Consider the following 18,359-nt stretch of genomic DNA (forward strand, 5'->3'; position numbering starts at 1 on the left):
TTTCACATCTATGGAATCATATAACATATATGACATTTTGCCATCTGGCTTCTTTCACTTAGCGTAATGTTTTTCAAGTTCATCCATGTTGTGGCTTATATAGTACTTCATTTCTTTTTACGGCTGAATAATATTCTACTGTATGGATGGACCAGGATTTGTTTATTCATCTGTTGATGACATTTGGACTGTTCCCACCTTTTGGCTGTTGTGAATAGTGCTGCTGTGAACATGGGTGTACATGTGTGTGTTTGAGTACCTGTTTTAACTTCTTTTCAGTTCACTTAGAAGTGGAATTGCTGGGCTGCAACTGTTCTTAACTAAAATTTTATATAACGAGCTTGAGAAAGAACTGCCAAATGTTCTAATTTTGTATCTTGTGGTCTTTTTCTCTGATGAAAATGATATTGTTCACAGCCAGTGAGTGACTCGCCATTTCCTAACTGACTTCTCTCCCCCAAGCTGTTGCCATTATTAGTTGGAGCATGTCAAGAAAAAATAACCATGTTTCTCTTTTCAACTTGTTCTTCACAGTCTGCAATGATTATTTCAAACCTCCTTCACTAGCCTCAAAACTGACGTTTCCTTCATTCATCTCACTTTGAACAGATGACCTTTCTTCCTCCTTCTCTGAGAAAATAAAAGCCATGATCTGGAAACTCTCTGGACGTCCCAGACCACATCTATAAACCTATCTGCAGCTGTATCCAATCCTCATTGCCTTCCTGTCATGATAGAGGAAGTGTCTCTTAACAGGGTTGTTCTTGTTTGCTCTGAATCCCCTCCCCTTCAAGGGATCTGCTACCTCTTATTCTCTCCTTTATTTTCATTCATATTCATTCATTCCCATTCTCTCCCTCCTCTCCCCTCCCCTTTTCTCTCTCGCTCTTCATTGCTTGTAAATCTGTTCAAGTATGTTCCAACCTGAAGTTCCACACCCCTCAAGCTTTCGCCTCTCTCCTGGGCAACATCTTGAAAGCATTGCTTCCATTACTATCGTTCTTACTCTTACCCCTCCCTAACCTCTTCCAGCCTGATTTCCATCCATCACTCCAAAAAGCAGCTCCTTCATGTATTACAACAGCAGCATTGGACCCAGTTGGTCGTGACCCCTTTCTAGAAACACTTTTATACACACTCTCCAGGTTCCTCCTCCTCCTTAGGCAGCTTCCTCTCACTTCCTTTTTTGGACCTTCATCCCCTATCTGACCTATAAAAATGGGCTTTTAATTGTTGGATTTCCTAGGAACTTGGTCCTGTGCTTCTTCTTGCCTCCTCTTTCTATATTCTCTACCTTGGCAAACTCCCATAGCTTCAAATACTACATAAGTGACAACTTCCAAATTTTAGCCTCCTGCCAAGAGCTACCTTCTGAAATCTGGAACCATAGAGCCAGTTGTCACTTTGACATCTCGGCTTCTAATTCAGACATGTCCAAGACTGAACTCCCTAAATGACCATGATGTATTCTTTATTCAGTCAGTGGTCCACCCACGTGCTTAAGCCAGAAACACAGGCATCATCTTTATCTTTTCTCCTTCAAACACAACATCCAGTCCCTCAGCACATAGTGTTGATTTTGTTCTAAGTATTTCTCAAATCTGTCTGTTACATCTCTCAGCTGTGTTGGAATTGAAGAAAAAAGAATGAGATGTCTTATTAGGCTTATTAGGCTTATTAGGTTTCTGTCCTGGAACATGAGAAAAATTCTACCAAATTTATAAATAAATATGTGGTTTACAAGAGAAAGCTCAACCTGAGCTTCTGACAACCACTGTAAATATCTCTGCATTCAGTCACAAACCCAGCCCCATCACTCTCACTAATTCTTTTGATATCTGTTGGTCCCTTACTGCTTAATAGTTATTTCAAATTTTACTATTACTGTGGCATAACATTGCTGACAGTCTTAGGTAAGAGTAAGTGATCTTTGTTTCTGAATTTAAAATTACCTTGAAGCATGATGATGTATATTATGGGGAAGGGATGAGCAAAAAGGTCCTCTCTTGCCTTGTAAGTGGGGATATAGATTGGTACAACCATTTGGATTGCAAAGTGTCCCTATCAAAATTTTCAGTGTGTGTGTGCGCGTGCGTGCGTGTGTGTATTTTAAGTGTGTGTGTGTGTATATATATATCTTTAAGTGTTTATATATACACACACAGAAACATACACACACACACGATGACACAAAATGAAGATAATCACTGCAGCATTGTTAATAATAACAGTAATAGCAGGAAATCTAGAAACTTAAATGTGTATGATTGATACAGCCATATGTTAGATACAGCAACTAAGATAGCCAGAAAGAAGAATGAGCTGGATTTCATGGGTTGTTTTTTTTTTTAAGCAAATTATCGAACTATGTGAATGGTATGATCCCTCCCCATGTATTTCCTTTGCATATTTTATTTTTAACATTGCCAGAATAGTCACGAAACATTCTCTAGAGCCATAGAAATTTAATAGTGGTTACCTTTATGGAGGAGCACTGAAGGTCTCTGGTGGGATGGATTAAATTGAAGTATAGTTGATTTGCAATATTGTGTTAGTTTCAGATGTATAGCAAAGTGATTCAGTCATATATTTTTTCAGATTCTTTTCCATTATAGGTTATTATAAGCTACTGAATATAGTTCCCTGTGCTCTACAGTAAATCCTGTTGCTTATCTATTTTTTATAGTAGTTTGTATCTGTTAATCCTGTATATACCACATCTTCTTAAATCAGTCGTCTTGATTGTCACTTGGGTTGTTTCCGTATCTTGGCTTTGGGGTGCATGTATCTTTTTGGAATAGTGTTTTCATTTTTTCCGGATACATATACAGGAGTGGAATTGCTGAATCACATGGTTACTCTGTTTTTAGTTGTTTTAAGGAAGCTTCATAATGTTTTCCATAGCAACTATACCAATTTACATTCCTACCAACATTGTATAAGGGTTCTCTTCTCTCCATACCCTCTCCAACAATTATTATTTGTAGACTTCTTGTTGTTGTTGTTATTGGCCATGTCGTTCAGCTTGTGCGATCTTAGTTCCCTGACCAGGGATTGAACCCTCGGCAGTGAAAGCACAGAGTCGCAACTACTGGACCGCCAGGGAATTCCCTGTAGACTTTTTGATGATAGCCATTCTGACCAGTGTGAGGTCATTGTGGTTTTAATTTGCATTTCTCTAATAATTAGCGATGTTGAACATCTTTTCATGTGCCTGTTGTCTATCTGTATGTCTTCTTTGGAGAAATGTCCATTTAGGTCTTCTGCCCATTTTCTGATTGGGTTGTTTGATTTTTTTTGATATTGAGTTTTATGAGCTGTTTGTATATTATGGATATTGTTGGTCGCATCATTTGCAAATATTTTCTCCCAGTCCGTAAGTTGTGTTGATCATTTCCTTTGCTGTACAAAAGCTTTTAAGTTTGATTAGGTCCCATGTGTTTATTTTTGCTTTTGTTTCTTTTGCCTAGGGAGACTGATCTAAGAAAATATCTTTCACTTTTTTTTAATGTCCTTTTTTATGTGCATGTGTCACTTTTATTTTAACAAATAAATAGAAAAAACTTTATAAAATATGGATTTTTTTTAAACTTTTTTTTTTTTTTTTTTTTGTCTGTGTTGGGTCTTTGTTGCTGCGCGGGCTTTCTTTAGTTGCACCGAGCTGGGGCTACTCTTCGTTGCGGTGCACGGGCTTCTCACTGTGGTGGCTTCTCTTGTTACAGAGCACGGGCTCTAGACGTGTGGGCTTCAGTAGTTGTGGCACGTGGGCTCAGTAGTTGTGGCTCACGGGCTTAGGTGCTCCATGGCATGTGGGATCTTCCCACACCAGGGCTCGAACCCGTGTCCCCTGCCTTGGCTGGCAGATTCTTAACTGCTATGCCACCAAGGAAGCCCAAAACATGGATTTTTAAATATAGGTGTTAGTGGACATATACTGTATATTTCTGAATCCCAGGCTTAGAAGGAAAGCCTTCAGGATGTGACTACTTACCCTGTGACTACAAAATACCCATTCACAGCAAAGAACTAAAAATATGGGAATCTTTATGGAGTTAAATTTTTTTAATCCTGTGGATGATGGGGAGGCTCAGTATGTTTGATGGTAGGGGGTGTATGGGAAATCTTTGTACCTCCCTCTTGATTTGGTTGTAAACCTAAAACTGCTCTAAAAAAGTTTTTTTTTTTAATCCTTATGGTATTATGTTTGGAAAAAAAAGTGGTTATCTTCACCGATTATCTAAAGTAGTAGCAGTAACAATAATAATAACCACCACCAGCTTTTTAAATATTTACTTCTGAGGAAAAGGAAAAGTAGTCCATCAGTCTTTTGCTCTTTTGATACAGATTTTTTCAAGATGTCATTTGCCCCTACCTGATTGAACAAATGCAGTTGTAAACTTTACTGCTGAACTGCTGCTTGATAGAACACTGAAATCAGGGTTGAATGGGGCCCCCAAATGTAACTGTTCTAAGGTATTACTTAGGGGCCAGTTAATCCCTCCTGTATCTAAGTTCAAAAGATAATATGAAGATGTTGGCTTTCCTAAATTGTCTTGTTTTTATAGGACCAGGCCCCTAAATTAGCACTCTTTAAACAATGCATAATAAATTTTTGCCGAAGTACAACTACTTCATTCTCTTAACTACTCAGACATCTTTAAACAAATTTTTTAAAACTGAAACCAGGGTCTGTTTTTTGCCTAATATTATCTTCAGAGTCAATATACATAGTCAATTCTAGAGTATTTTTCAGTTTCCCATCTTTGCTTTTGCCACTGGTTTACCCAGCCTTTACTTGACTGGCTCAGGGTTTTGGGGTGTTTTTTCCTCCCCTCATGATTCTGCAGTTTATTCTGTCCAGTGTCACCTGTAATTAAATAATATACATTAGATCTTCTCTTTGACTTGCAGGCAGCTGCTCAGCCGCACCCCCACGCCCCATCCCCACTCATCCCACCCCCTTCATGCCCCATAACTGAAGCTAGCGATTTATAAAGAATTTCTAAGACCATGGCTGCCTGCCATACTGCTTCCCAGAAAGTGTCGTTTCTGCCTTGTTTTTGTTATATACGTTCCTCAGATGTCCCCTTGCAAATCCCCTGGCCCAAAACTGTGCTCTGTTTTGGCTTGTTCAACTCATGCTAAATTGCTATATGTTATTAAAATGCTGCAAAATGTGGGTTTTTTTCTTTAGAGTAAAAAGGCACTTTATGTCATATTATGGAAACATTTCAAACATTCTACTTATAGAAACAAAAGAGAAAAGACATATCTTGGTTCAAAAAGCAGCTAAAAATTTTGAAGGGGGTGTAAATATTATGTGAAAGACATTATTCTATTTTGAGGTTGTTTTGTTTTTAATATTGGAAACTAATCCTAAAATTTTGCTCTAAAAGCACTTTAATCCATTTAAGATTCAGGGGAAAGGAACTAAGAGATGATTATGGTTTTTTTTTTTTTGGCCATACGCGGGCCTCTCACTGCTGTGGCCTCTCCCGTTGCGGAGCACAGGCTCCGGACGCGCAGGCTCAGCGGCCATGGCTCACGGGCCCAGCCGCTCCGTGGCACGTGGGATCTTCCCGGACAGGGGCAGGAACCCGCGTCCCCTGCATCGGCAGGCGGACTCTCAACCACTGCGCCACCAGAGAAGCCCGAGATGATACTTTTTAATTCTAAACTATTTCTGATGATGAATAAGAATGACATTTCCTCTTTGCCATTAGATGAGCTACCTTTCATTTTTCAGAATGGTGGTTAAAATTAAGTTTTTACTTTTCTTGTATTAAAAAAAGAGCAAGTTGAAAACATTTATGTTGACAGAATATTGTTTTTGTCTGTTGTAACAAGGCATAACACTTAAGTAGAATTTTCAAAATTATATGCATTTTTCTTGTTGAAATGTAATTGGAAACCATGAATGTTATCCCTAAGAAATAATAACACACATCATCTTGGAAAAATTCAAAAATTAATTAAAATTTTTTTTTCTAAATGCAACAGATATAAAGTAGTCTGTATCCATGTTTTCACACGTCCACTATAATTTCAAAGATGATGGTTTGCATACAAATTAGTCTCCTTACTTTATGGCCATGCCTTATATGGACCACATAGGGATATTCCTCCTTTTAGGAATTAAGGAAATAACTAAAAATAAGGAATAAACTTTATACACAAAAAAACCACCATAGCATTAGTTATAGTAGTTGCAAAAATTGGAAACAACCTAAGTGATAAATAATAGGGGTATATTTAGTAAACTATGCATGTCCACTCAACAGAGTATTTTATGTAGCCATTGAAATAACAAGAATGTTTATCATTGTGCAGTGCGATCATAGTATGTAGAAGCAGAGAATCAAAAATTATGCTTAGCTAAGAGACAGAGGAATACACCAGTATGGTGACAGTAGTTGTATGTCTCTCTGGTTGATGATATTATTGGTGATTTTCTTTTTTGGTTTCTTCCTCCTTCTTTTTAAAATTTCCTTATTTTCTGTAATGAACATATATCACTCTTTTAATAGGCAAAGAGATTTATTTTCTTTTTAATAAAAAATAAAAACTTTGGACTCAGGCTATTTAAGAAAGATGTGACACAAAGGGTAAGCAAATGGCTCTGTAACCTCATCTCCTTCTGTTAATGGGGGTCCTTTGTGTACCTCTTGTGAGTTTTGTCATGGGGAAACACAGAGCTGTCATAGACTTCTCAGCCTGTGGTAACGGTTTTTGCACAGAGAATACAGTGCTAGCTGTATAATGAGATATGCTGTTAACACCTGTGTGCCACCACCCCCCCCCCACCTTTTTGAGAAAATGAAACAGGTATAACCCCACCCATTTTAAACGTAAGAACTTCTTAGGTCCATGTATCGGATTATTTTCATTTCTACATGTTTCAAAGATAGACATTCTTTGAAAATGTTCAAATGTGAGCAGTCGTAACATGAATTCTATTTCAATGCCATTATTACTGTGTCCTTTGTTTTCTGAAAGGATGTAGCTGCTCACTCACTGAGTGTTTTGAACTCTTTTTTTTTTTTTTTCCTTCCAGAATTCTGTAGATTTACATGTTTTCTTTTCTGGCATGTAATTATTTGTAAGATGGCCACGGAGTTGCTGAATTTTAGTCAGTTTCCTAATGTGTTGGAAGCTATGATGTCAGCCCAGTAGCACAATTTATCAATTCAGCAAGGCACCGGGGGCGAATGCTCTCAGGTTTGTTTTCAGACACAAGGCCATTGCCCCGAGGTTGGCTTCTTAGGCAGCCATACACCACCACCACCCGCTGCTGCCACAGGAAAGCAGTGCTGGACCAGCGTCTGGTCTTCTGTTTGTGGCTACAGGAATGCAGTCTCGTGAACGTGTGCAGAGTATGTCAGGTTTCCAGGGATCAGCCAGCCTACCGGGTTATCCACTGGTCTTAAGAACTGCAACTGTGCAACAGGCCCAGTAGCATTCGGTGATCTGGGCCTTCCTGCCCTCCACACAGACGTGAGTTTGGAGGCTGCAAAGGGAGGAAGATGGTCTCCAAGGTTAACTTGATAAAGCATCTTGAGATGCTCACATGCCCACAACGGTGAACGCCTCTATGATCGTTAAGAGTCAGGCCCTCTCTATTCAGGGTCTCTTCCCCCTTCACGGTCTGGATAAGCTCTGCCCAGCTCTGGGCAGCTCTAGCTTTCTGGTGTTGCAGGACAGTTAAGCTGTCTACATCATTCAAGCCTTGTTCTTCCCGGCCTGGGTGGTCTGCCTTTAAGGGACAGGTATTGCTTGTCATTTATTGTGTTAACTTTTTTTTTTTTCCACTCATTTGATGAGTGGAAAAGAGTAAAAGGAAGTTTGCTATAGTCCAAAATCATGAGCCTGTACCTATCTGATAGGTACTTTTTATAACCATTAGTTCTCAGAAGAGCCTCCATCAGGTTGCGAGTGATTGGTTGTATTTGATATGAATGAATACTATAATTGTGTTTTAACATTGACCAAAAGTGGCAATGTAACCAAGTCTCTCGATAGGGCATAGTGCCTTATAGTCTACATAATGTGTCCCGTGCTGCCCACCTTTTGGAATAGATGAAAACTAAATCAAGCTGGGTAATCTGCAGTCTTAACAACATGGCTAGTTATTTGCCTCCTCTTCCATTCATGTTCTTCCTAATGTCTTTGCTTAAAAACAGACCTTCTATTCACAGCTGCTGCTGTTCTTTCCCATGTATCCCATGCATACACCCTGCAGTCACTAACAGACACCTAATAAATAGGCTCTTAATGAATGAACATGCCCGGGGAAGGCTGCCTGCCACACCTGCTTTGAGTAATATTTGTAGTGTGAGGATATTGCTACTTGGGAAAATTAATAGGCAATGAGAGCATTGATTGGGAAGATTATTCTCCTACCTTCGAGCAGTATGAAATAAATAGGATTGATTGTTTTGTCATGAAGAAAAATGGATGGAAAACACAATGGTTTTGTTTTATTTTAACAATTGGTGGTTGGTGAGATGCATTCATTTTGCGTATTACCCTCATGGCAACAGATACCTTCGCACAACAGCATGAAAATGCAATTTCTGGTGAAAGATAATACAGCTGACAGGACTGCTATGAAGGCGCATAAGGGTAGCTGACCAGCGTACAGTCAGGAGATGCTTCAAGACTAACAAGCTGTTGTCATCATGTTGTTGCGAATGTATCTCTCATTCCAAGATGCCATTCGCCTAGAAATATGTATTGTGTTTGACACATTTGTCTCACTAGTATGGTGCTCTGTTTGTTTTAAACCAAAAAAGAGGCTGTTGATATTTTCATTACCCTTTCTGTTTTACTCCTTTCTTTGAAGACTCCCGTGGGAGAAAGGAAAAATACTACTGCTAGAGATTCTGCAACAGACATGGACCACCGTGTTCCAGAAGTGTCAGCCTTTGAACTAGAGATTGTTCTGACCCTTTTCTCCTCTCAGTATTCCTTTTCTTGGTATTCTGCCTCTTGAATATGACCACCTTGATTTCAGACAAGAATTAACTTCGGCATTCATAGAAGAATGTCGGAGTATGCAGGCATTTGGGTGCTATCAGATCCACAGGTCATCTCCTTGGTTATTTTTGTTCCTAGTAAAGTACAGTGGGAACATACTATTCTCAATAAACTGTAAGTTATCAGGGAAAAGATCTTTGTGTTAGAGCATAATTGATTTAGAGAACCGCAAAACATTTTAATGTGAGAAACGTGCATATATTTTTTTGACTCTAAGTTTTTCTTTTGCTGTGTGTAATAGAATCTTATGTCAATTGCTTCAGTTCTAAATGGGATGTCAGTGAAGCTTTGTGGCCCCCAAAAGAAGCATATAAAATTTTTTTCAGTATTAAATAAAGGATAACATTCATATCTAGCAATGAATATGAAAATATATTTAAAATATATCTAAGATTGGGCTCTGCTCTGCAGTCAGCACAAGGGCAAGCAAAAAGCAAAGGATATGAGGGCCACAGGCCCTGCATCTTCAGGTCTTGGGGTTAATTGCAAGTAGGAGCCGTTATGTGCCTTGCGTTTGAGGCTGGTCCAAGCCAGCCTCATCACGCCCTTGCTAAAAAATTGTCTTCCTTCCCTACCATTTAAGAAATACACACAGCTAATTTTTTTTTTTCATATTGACAACCCTTAGGCAGACCCTTAATAATCCTAACCTTGGTTTTCACCCATGGTTTGAAAGAAAAATTAAAAATGGAAACTTAAAATTGAACGTAAGGCAAACCAAGGAAAATATTTTTCAAAGTTACTTCATATATTACTCTTTTTTGAAATCAGCTCACTTTCCAGACAAAAACATAGAGATGCTATGAAAGGAATCTGCTTGAGAAATCTAGGGGAAAAAATATATTTTATTAAATTTGGCAAGCGGGATTTCCACATTTTGTGATGTATACCTTGTTTTCTACAAGTTTAATGATTATTTACTCTTTTAATTAAAATAATTAGGTACCAATTGATTTGTGGCTTTCTTAGAACTTCTGGAATGAGATGCAGTGTTATGTTTTGCAAAGATTATTAAACTTCAAAGTCTTAATTCAGGAATTTTCCTTTGGGTCATTAGTAATATCTCAGTCTAATTTTTATTATGAAGTTGGCCTTCATTATAGCTGTTTAAAATTTGTTCCAGATGGAGTGAGTTCCTCCAAATACATTAATATTTCCCTAAAATACATTTTTGCTATTAACTTGTTTTTTAAAAAACTAAGGAATGTCAAGGTATCTCACATTTCTATTTTTATTAATAAGAATATATAAGCCAACTATTTTTGTTTATTTGCTGAGTACGATGTGATTGTATTTTGTATTTAAACAACTAATACTTAGCTTTAATCATCAACTTAAGATTATTAACTGACTAAACAAAAGATAAGCTGAGAGAACTTCAGAGTTCACCCAAAAGGCAGAAATCACAAACTGATTTTTTATTTTTTTTTGGACAGGTTGAATGGTGCCAGGTAGTATCCTTATTCAATTATGAAATATAAGCTTTTTAAGTAAGCTTAATTGTATCTCCTCTGGAACTTTGTAAGTTGGACCCTACAGTTGCCTGTAAACTCCAATGGTGATTATTTCCTTTTCACAGTGCTCCAGCTGAGGCTGCAACAAAGGAGGACGAGAGAACAACTAGTGGACCAGGGCATCATGCCACGTAAGATTGAAGTGTCACTGTCATTTCTAATGTGATGTAACAAAATGGGCATGTCTAAGAAGAAGCTGTTTCACACTCTACTTTCAGTGGTATCCATTTAATCCATATACAATTTATAAGGAAAAACCAGGCATCAGCATTGCTAACCTAACAGAATCATTTAAAATACATTTTGGAAACCAGATGCAACTTAAAAGATAGACATGAATTTTATATTATCAAAGAATACCTTTAAAGCTCTGTAATTATGCTAACATCAGTTCTTACTTCAAACTTCAGCATTAGTTTTAGTTTTAAAATAACTGAAATAATCACTCTAGATAATGAATCCAATGATACTGGCAAAAGTAACATGATAAGTTAATTCAAAACCTGGTTCTACTTTAATTCAAATTAATTATCTTTGATGCTATAGTATAGTCTGTATAATTATGTGTCTCAATTACAGGACTAGTAAACATTCTATTTATAATTAATAAAATCTTTCTTACCCAAGTACAGATATTTTCCCAACTAGCTCTAGGCTTCATTCCTTCATTTTTGAGAGTCTGTTAATTTTAGAATATTTGTCCAAGTTGTCTTCTTTACCTTTAATCACCAAATTTGGAGGTGATTCTATATTTTAGAGGAGAAGAGTGGTGGTTTTGTATAGGCTGTTAGCATTATTTTGGGATTTTTGTCTAAAAATTGATTTCTCTAAGAAGTAACTTATTTGGCTTAAAAAACTAGAAAGAAATTACAAAATGCACTTACGCTTCCCGGTCTTCACAGTCACTGCTATTGCCTTCTTTTGGTTTGTGATAAGGAACGATTTTTCTCTGTGATAAGGAGATGTTTTTCCCTGTGAAAACTTTTTCTTCTGAACTACTATTAATTGAGTATCTACATATTTTAAATCTAGCATTGTGATAAAACCACTTATCAGAAGCTGGTTTGATAATCTGCCAGATTTCTCCACCACTACATTCCTGATATGAGCCAATCAAACAGGATCAAAGTGTGGTGCTTTAAATACCACTGTGAAGCCAGCTGTAGTCTGCTTTTAGGAGCTGGTCCCTGGCCAAACCTGTTTGGGCTGGACTTCTGTGAGTCTTTGCAATGCTTTAAGTACCAGAATTGAAAAGAATGTTACCAAGAGCTGATTGGCCAATATTGGGAGGTGATAGCCCAGGTTAAACCTAGTCCTGCATTCCATCCACATTCTCTGACTGCCCATAGTGATAAGTGCAAGGTGTAATCAGACAGCAGTGGACATACACACAGAAGATTTTGCAAAGATAATTGATAGAAATACTGTGGTATGTGATGTTTTAATAAACACTGCCTCTCTCTCTCTGGGACTTTGGAATAATGTACTAGCAGTTAACATATCAAGGAATCACTGTGTCTTTAGCGTGAGTTGCGTTGCGGTATGGTAGAAAGAGCGTGAACCTGCCAAATTCAGAATTCTAGATGTAAATCCCGCTTTGACCACCATCTGGATGTATAACTTCAAGAATTCATTTAACCTCTTTGAGCCTTTCATCTGTACTGGGGCTAATACCCATGTCACAGGCTGTTGTGATGATGAGCAGCAATATAACTGTGACGGGCCACAGAGCACGGGGCTAAGTGTGTTATGGGTTCTCAGTAGGTGGTAACTCTGATCTCTTAGACATGAACTGCAGCGTGTCCTCAAGTTCAAGGCTAGATCACTCCTAAATGCCCTGAGGACATGTGGGCTTTTCCCAGTAGCTTGTAGGGCCATAAGAGCAAAGCCCTATTAAGGAACCATCAAACAGTTCCCTTGGTAATGGTAATTTGCCCCAACTATGGGCTGGAACTAGTCTGACCTGATATGTGCATTATATATACAACTCTGTTGTGAATGTTCACTTGTTTTATTTGTGAAACACATAATTTTAATTCTGAAATATTTAAGGTTTCAATGTTGCAGATCTCCTAAAGGAACTAGGAAATAAATGGAACTGTAGAGGCACACTAATCAGATTAAGAGGAAACATCACCATGATACGGTGTAACATTTGACTGAAGTATTAACTCCTCTATTTATACCACGGAAATGATTTCTTTTCCTCTCACAGCCCTGAAGAGCCCAGCGGCATTCCACGAGCAGATAAAAAGCTTGGAACGAGCCAGAGTAAGAAATTTCAGTTGAAAATATTCTGCTTCTCTCTTTTGTATTAAAGTACCTGTGGACAAGTAACAGTCTTACTCCTGCGTGTGTCGATAGAGAAAATATAGTGTATTTTCAGGATACATGGCATATAGAGTAATATATCCTGGGGTAGTTTTATCTTGGAGGTTTATAGAAAATACAGGACATTGAAATTTTGTTCTTTTAAAACTAGTAAACTAGTGTTGTACATAAAGGACAAATCACACTTTTTTCTTACTTTTGGAGCATAACAACAGTTTTTAGAATAATGATGGAGTAATTCTGCCATTTGTTACCTCTGCAGACGGATAGCCCAAGTGATATACTGACACCGGATCCTTCCTTCGTTTCCCTCCTGGGTCTGTGTTAGCAGTACATTTGACCAAGGGTGGGAGAATTTGGCTGAATGAGGAATATTGCCATATTCAGCTCTGTTTTATTCTTTGAAATGACTCCATCATAGTTGCACACTAAATTGGTGTTTATTATTTTTCTTCAAAAGTGCCATTATTCTTTTTGTTTTAGAGGAAACTTCTATCATGCAATATGAAAATAAGCATGTTCCAAAAATTCCTTAAGAATTTTCCCAGGATGCAATAATGATCTCTTAGAGTCTTATAAAATACAAAACCCATTTTAAAGCCTTATTGTTTAGAATTGAGTACAGTTCTGAATAAGAAAGTATGATTAAAGATAGGAATTCATCACAGAAAATACATTAGGATTTTTAGGAAATGTGTTATCTTAGATGGATTTTTACTTGACCTGAAGTGTAGATTTTATTGATTTTAGATATTTAAATGTTCAAATCCTCTGTTCAAAAGTCATCTTCAAAATTATGAGCCTTTGCCTTTTCCAAGTTTTAAAATAAAAGTTTATAAAGTGCTTACTTTATACCAGCATATACTTCAAATCCCTGTACAACTTTGCAGGCCGCAATTTAAATCATGTATTGGATAATAGTTTTTCAAAGTACTAATTTCTACTCTTCCTCTCAAAATCATGATGAAAAGAGTACACAATTTATTTAAATAGAGTACCTTGAGAAAAAAATGTAAAACTACAATAAATCATAAACAATTTATGGTAAGAATTTTTCTCTCTCTCTCTCTTTTAAAGACCGAAAACTTTTTGAAGCACAAGATTCGGAGCCGACCAGATCGTTCTGAACTTGTCAGGATGCACATTTTAGAAGGTAAAAATTCTATTTCTGCTTCTTTTGCTACATTTTCTCACGAAAAGAAGTGAGAATTCCACCATTTCTGTTTATTCCCATTTTAATAACTTTTTACCCCACAGGCTGACATCCTCCAAACTGGATAGCAACATGAAGACCCAAAGCTAAAAATGTTATGTTAGATAACATGGGGAAGGTTTGATTCTCCAAATAGCCAATTGATGGACTGACTCTTCCCCGCCAGCTGGGGGGTGCTATAGGTATCTCTACCATACTGTTCTGGAAAAACATTTTCGGTCCAGAGAATTTCTTCATCAGTGAGGGATGTGCGCCTGCTCATTAAGTCATAAGGGGTATGATAGCCACAAGTCTAACCCTAGATTTTCAACGACTTGGACCCTGTTATGTCTACCTGGGGCAAGGCCCATACCTGACATTTTCTCTTTGTTGCTACTTAACCCACAAGAATCCAGCTTTATCTGACCATTATCACAAACTAGCTCCACCTGACCCACCAGATTTTCTCGATGACTGAGCCTCATCTCTTACGAAGCTAGTAAGGACGGTTCCACTCCATCTTTGGTGAGACATGTGGCTCAGGCCGTGATGTTTTTCTCTCTAAAAACAGCATTCTCGAAATCTGGTATCTCCACCATAAATCCCTGAGTTACATTTTCTTTTATTGTTTTGCTTTACTGAGTAATTTGTGGAGCAAGACTAGGAGCTTGACCCTGTGATAGTCTTGAGAGTGGTAAACCTGGAGCAGAAACAGAAACTTCTCAAACATTTAGAGACAGTTATTAGGTAGGAGGAAGATTAGATTTGTTTTCTCTGGCCTAATGCTAGAGTTAGTATTAGAATCAGGTTGATATTACAGAGTATTAGATTATAGCTCAGCATAAAGGTCAGTCAGATATGTCCAAAGTGAAATCTTCAAGAAGTGATACGGTTGCCATTATTAGAGCTGTTAGTTCACTGGCCCGCAAGCTAGACACCAGAGACCCAAGTGAGCCAGATGGATGCCCACCTTCATGGAGCTTACATTCTAGTGGCACAGACAGATAATACACAGGCAAAACAAATAAATTACAGATTGTGAAAAGTGCTCTATAGGGAATAAATAGCCTGCTGTGATAGGGAATAAACACAGGCTGAAACCACATTAAGGATGTTGTAAAGAAGTTCCAACTATCAAGTTGGCCTCTATAACCCCAAGTAGCGTCTCTTCTAATCCAAATAATCTATGATTATGTAACTATCTTCATGCCTGGGATAAGAGGTGAGAGGTCTGTTCCTGTCTCTACTTTGGGTTGTGAACTTCTCAGAAGTCTCCTGGACTAAAAAAGCTTTTCCAGAACTCCAGTGGTAGGGCAGGAGCAGCTACCAGCTGTCAGGGATAAGTGAATCTTCAGAGAAGCAAATTTGCTGGTAAGTAACTTAGTAAGTGGCTCCTTCTGTGCCTCAAAATATCTTGACCTATAAGGAACATTTTTGTAGGAACGATGCTGTCTGTTTCACTTGCCTTCTAACTGTGACAGGCTTTATTAATATAATTAAAACTAAGGCAAATACATTAAACTATCAAAAGGAATCATATCTGCTTTTTCCAAAAAGAGACTACTCAGCATTTAAAAACCTAACTATGTATATGAATGAACCATAAGTGATGTTTTTAGGACATCTCTTCTAAAGTAGAGACTTCTGAAGTAAGAAAGAATGTCTCAACCACCCCCAACTTATTATAACATTATCCCAATTTTGATTGAATTGGATGTTTGGCAGGCAAAAGTCTAAATTATTTCCTGAAGTTCAGCAGCCGAAACCTAGCCTCGGCCTCATGGAGATGATGAAGCAATCAGACCAGGAACAGAAGCATACCAAAACGCCAGCCTCTAATTATTTACTTTTGGAATATTTTCTTCCCAAACATTCCTGATATCACTTGGATAATGTCAGTGGAAGAGAGGAAAAGGCAGAAGACTCTCCTGCCTAGATCTTAACAAAAGCTTTTAAACATCAGCCTAAAAGTGATTTGCACGATCTACTTCCCCCCACCTATCATCTTCCTGTGTGGCTAGAAGGGTTCTGTCTAATAAGGTTGGGGCCAGAGTTGTTTATACAGGAAAATTATAAAAATGAGATGGGCATACGTGTTATTTTAACTTATAGAAACATGAATTTATTTGCCACTTATAGAAACATGAATTTATTTGCCAGTATTCCAACTTAGGGGTAGGACCTTCACGTGCGGGGAAGGCTTTAACAAATGGAGCTCACATCTTTCTTGTATAAAGCATAGCCATTGTACATCATCTACAATTTCCATTCATGGTGGAACAAAACTCAAAGACGCTTGAAAAGCAATCAGAGTTTAAAAATCCTAGATTTTATCATTTTTCCCCAAATCTTTTACCGTTGTTAGTTGCCCTAAGTAATGTGACAGTGATTTTTTTTTTAATGGCTTACCTTTATCAAGGCATTCCAAAGCATTTAACTCAGGTTTCCAAGAAATAATCATTTTATTTTTGAAGTTTATGATTTCCCCATAACATCTGGTTAAATTATGTATTGACAATAGCAGTCACAATAGTGATGAGCTATTTTGTAGACAATCAAGATTGATACTTGGTAAGCACATAACTTAACCGGTAGAAAGACAAGTGATCAGCTGTGCTGGAGGGTAGTTTATTGGTGCTTGGGGTCTCAGTGCTCTTTGGGCCTCAGCCAGGCCATCTAACCTACAGAATGAAGAACATCAGATAATCTTGAGGTTACTTACAGGGAATTTCATTAATAGACCTTATACTGAATAATTTAAGGGGCAAGCGACTTCCAACTCAGTATTGGGTTAACCTCTCATCATTGTCTTTAATCAATCATAAACATTATTTAGAACAATGTAATAAAATAATGAGAGTTACGAGAAACACAAGTAATTGACATAATTATGCAAATGAATGAGTTATGATATTTATAGTAGTTTCACATCTGTTATACAACTTTATGCATATGTGGGTAGATGAGTTGATGCTTCTATATGACTATTAATTACTATGTAATTGAATGTCCCAAGGTTATGTATTCAGAATAAACCCAAATTCTTAATTATGATGAAGGACTCTTGAGATGCACATGGATCGATCTAAGGATATGATTTGTAGCTCTTCCCACTGACTCCTGCAGAGAAGCTTATATCCTGAGATAACAGTTTCTCCCCTTCTACGAATTGACTTTCCAATGAAGCCAAATCTAAAACTGCAAACTTCTTGAGCCATGAACCACATCTCTCTTGTTCATCCTCTGTATCCCCGATGCCTAATAAATATGAATTTGACTCTCTTACCATAAATGAGCAATAGCAGACCCCATTTTTGGCGTGAGTTCATATTAATTTGAGCCTGAGGACATCCATATTGTATAGACGGTATAAAGCGGTCTAGGACTAAAAATGTAAATTGTATACAGGAGCATTCTTAAACAGTCATTGTCTCTCCATAAATATGTTAGGAACACATAAATCTGTTTATACCAGTTTAAATTAGTTGGCCTGAAATAACATTATGGAATAGAAATAGTAATTCAAATAATGGTTAAAACTGTGTTTCCTGTTTTAGAAACGTTTGCAGAGCCATCCCTGCAGGCTACTCAGATGAAGTTGAAAAGAGCTCGACTAGCTGATGATCTGAATGAAAAGATTGCTCAAAGACCTGGTCCTATGGAGCTGGTAGAGAAAAACATCCTTCCTGTAGACTCCAGTGTTAAGGAAGCAATTATAGGCAAGACTCTAAAATTTTACTGTTTTCTGGGAGAAAAAGAAACGTGGAAGTTTTAAATAAGAAAAATAAGTTTTAAATAAGAAAAATTTAATTTAAAAAGCCAGCACTAATCATGACTATTGTTTTCTGGGTAAATTAGAAATTGATTAACATTTGCACTGATTCCCATTATTACTGTTAGTGTTATTATATTATGTATTACAAGACAAGCATCTCTTACCAGTTAACACAGAGATTCCTCTTGTTATATCTGAGGTTTAAGTCTGTCTTTTTTTTTTTTTTTTAATCAGGGTATAGTTGCTTTACAATGTTTAAGTTTTTAAGTTCTGATTTTGTTACCATGTTTTCTAAGTTAAACTTATTGTATTATGTTTAGTTTCTGTTGTTTTAAGATTTTTACAGATTTTTCATTATTTTAGTTCAGTTTACTTCTAGGAAAGATAAAAATAGTTTGTTCAGTCTTAGTTCAGCAAGGTGAATAGCAGATGTGTGTAGATGTATTCATTAAGAATGGTAGAATCTGCCCATTTTATCCCAGTCTTATCATACTTAGTTACTAATGTTTAC

At 37.3% G+C, this 18,359-nt stretch overlaps 1 protein-coding gene across 13 annotated transcripts in view; it reads left to right on the top strand.

The window, feature by feature from the left end:
* Window positions 1-18,359, top strand: part of MRTFB (myocardin related transcription factor B) — a 201,477-nt gene that overhangs the window by 136,042 nt on the left and 47,076 nt on the right. For 12 of the 13 annotated variants that reach the window (XR_003683183.2, XR_003683181.2, XR_003683182.2 and 9 more), the window contains 4 exons: window positions 10,616-10,681; window positions 12,766-12,821; window positions 13,959-14,034; window positions 17,631-17,792. Coding sequence is in view for 7 of the 13 variants with exons in the window: in XM_055090870.1 (XP_054946845.1) it covers window positions 10,616-10,681; window positions 12,766-12,821; window positions 13,959-14,034; window positions 17,631-17,792 (360 nt within the window). In the remaining 6 variants the exon portion in view is untranslated. Of the gene's footprint in view, window positions 1-10,615; window positions 10,682-12,765; window positions 12,822-13,958; window positions 14,035-14,152; window positions 15,445-17,630; window positions 17,793-18,359 lie in introns of those variants that run through there. The other variant, XM_028499824.2, reaches the window with a different exon arrangement.

The sequence above is a fragment of the Physeter macrocephalus genome, chromosome 14, assembly GCF_002837175.3.
Source record: "Physeter macrocephalus isolate SW-GA chromosome 14, ASM283717v5, whole genome shotgun sequence".
Classification (NCBI taxonomy): domain Eukaryota; kingdom Metazoa; phylum Chordata; class Mammalia; order Artiodactyla; family Physeteridae; genus Physeter; species Physeter macrocephalus.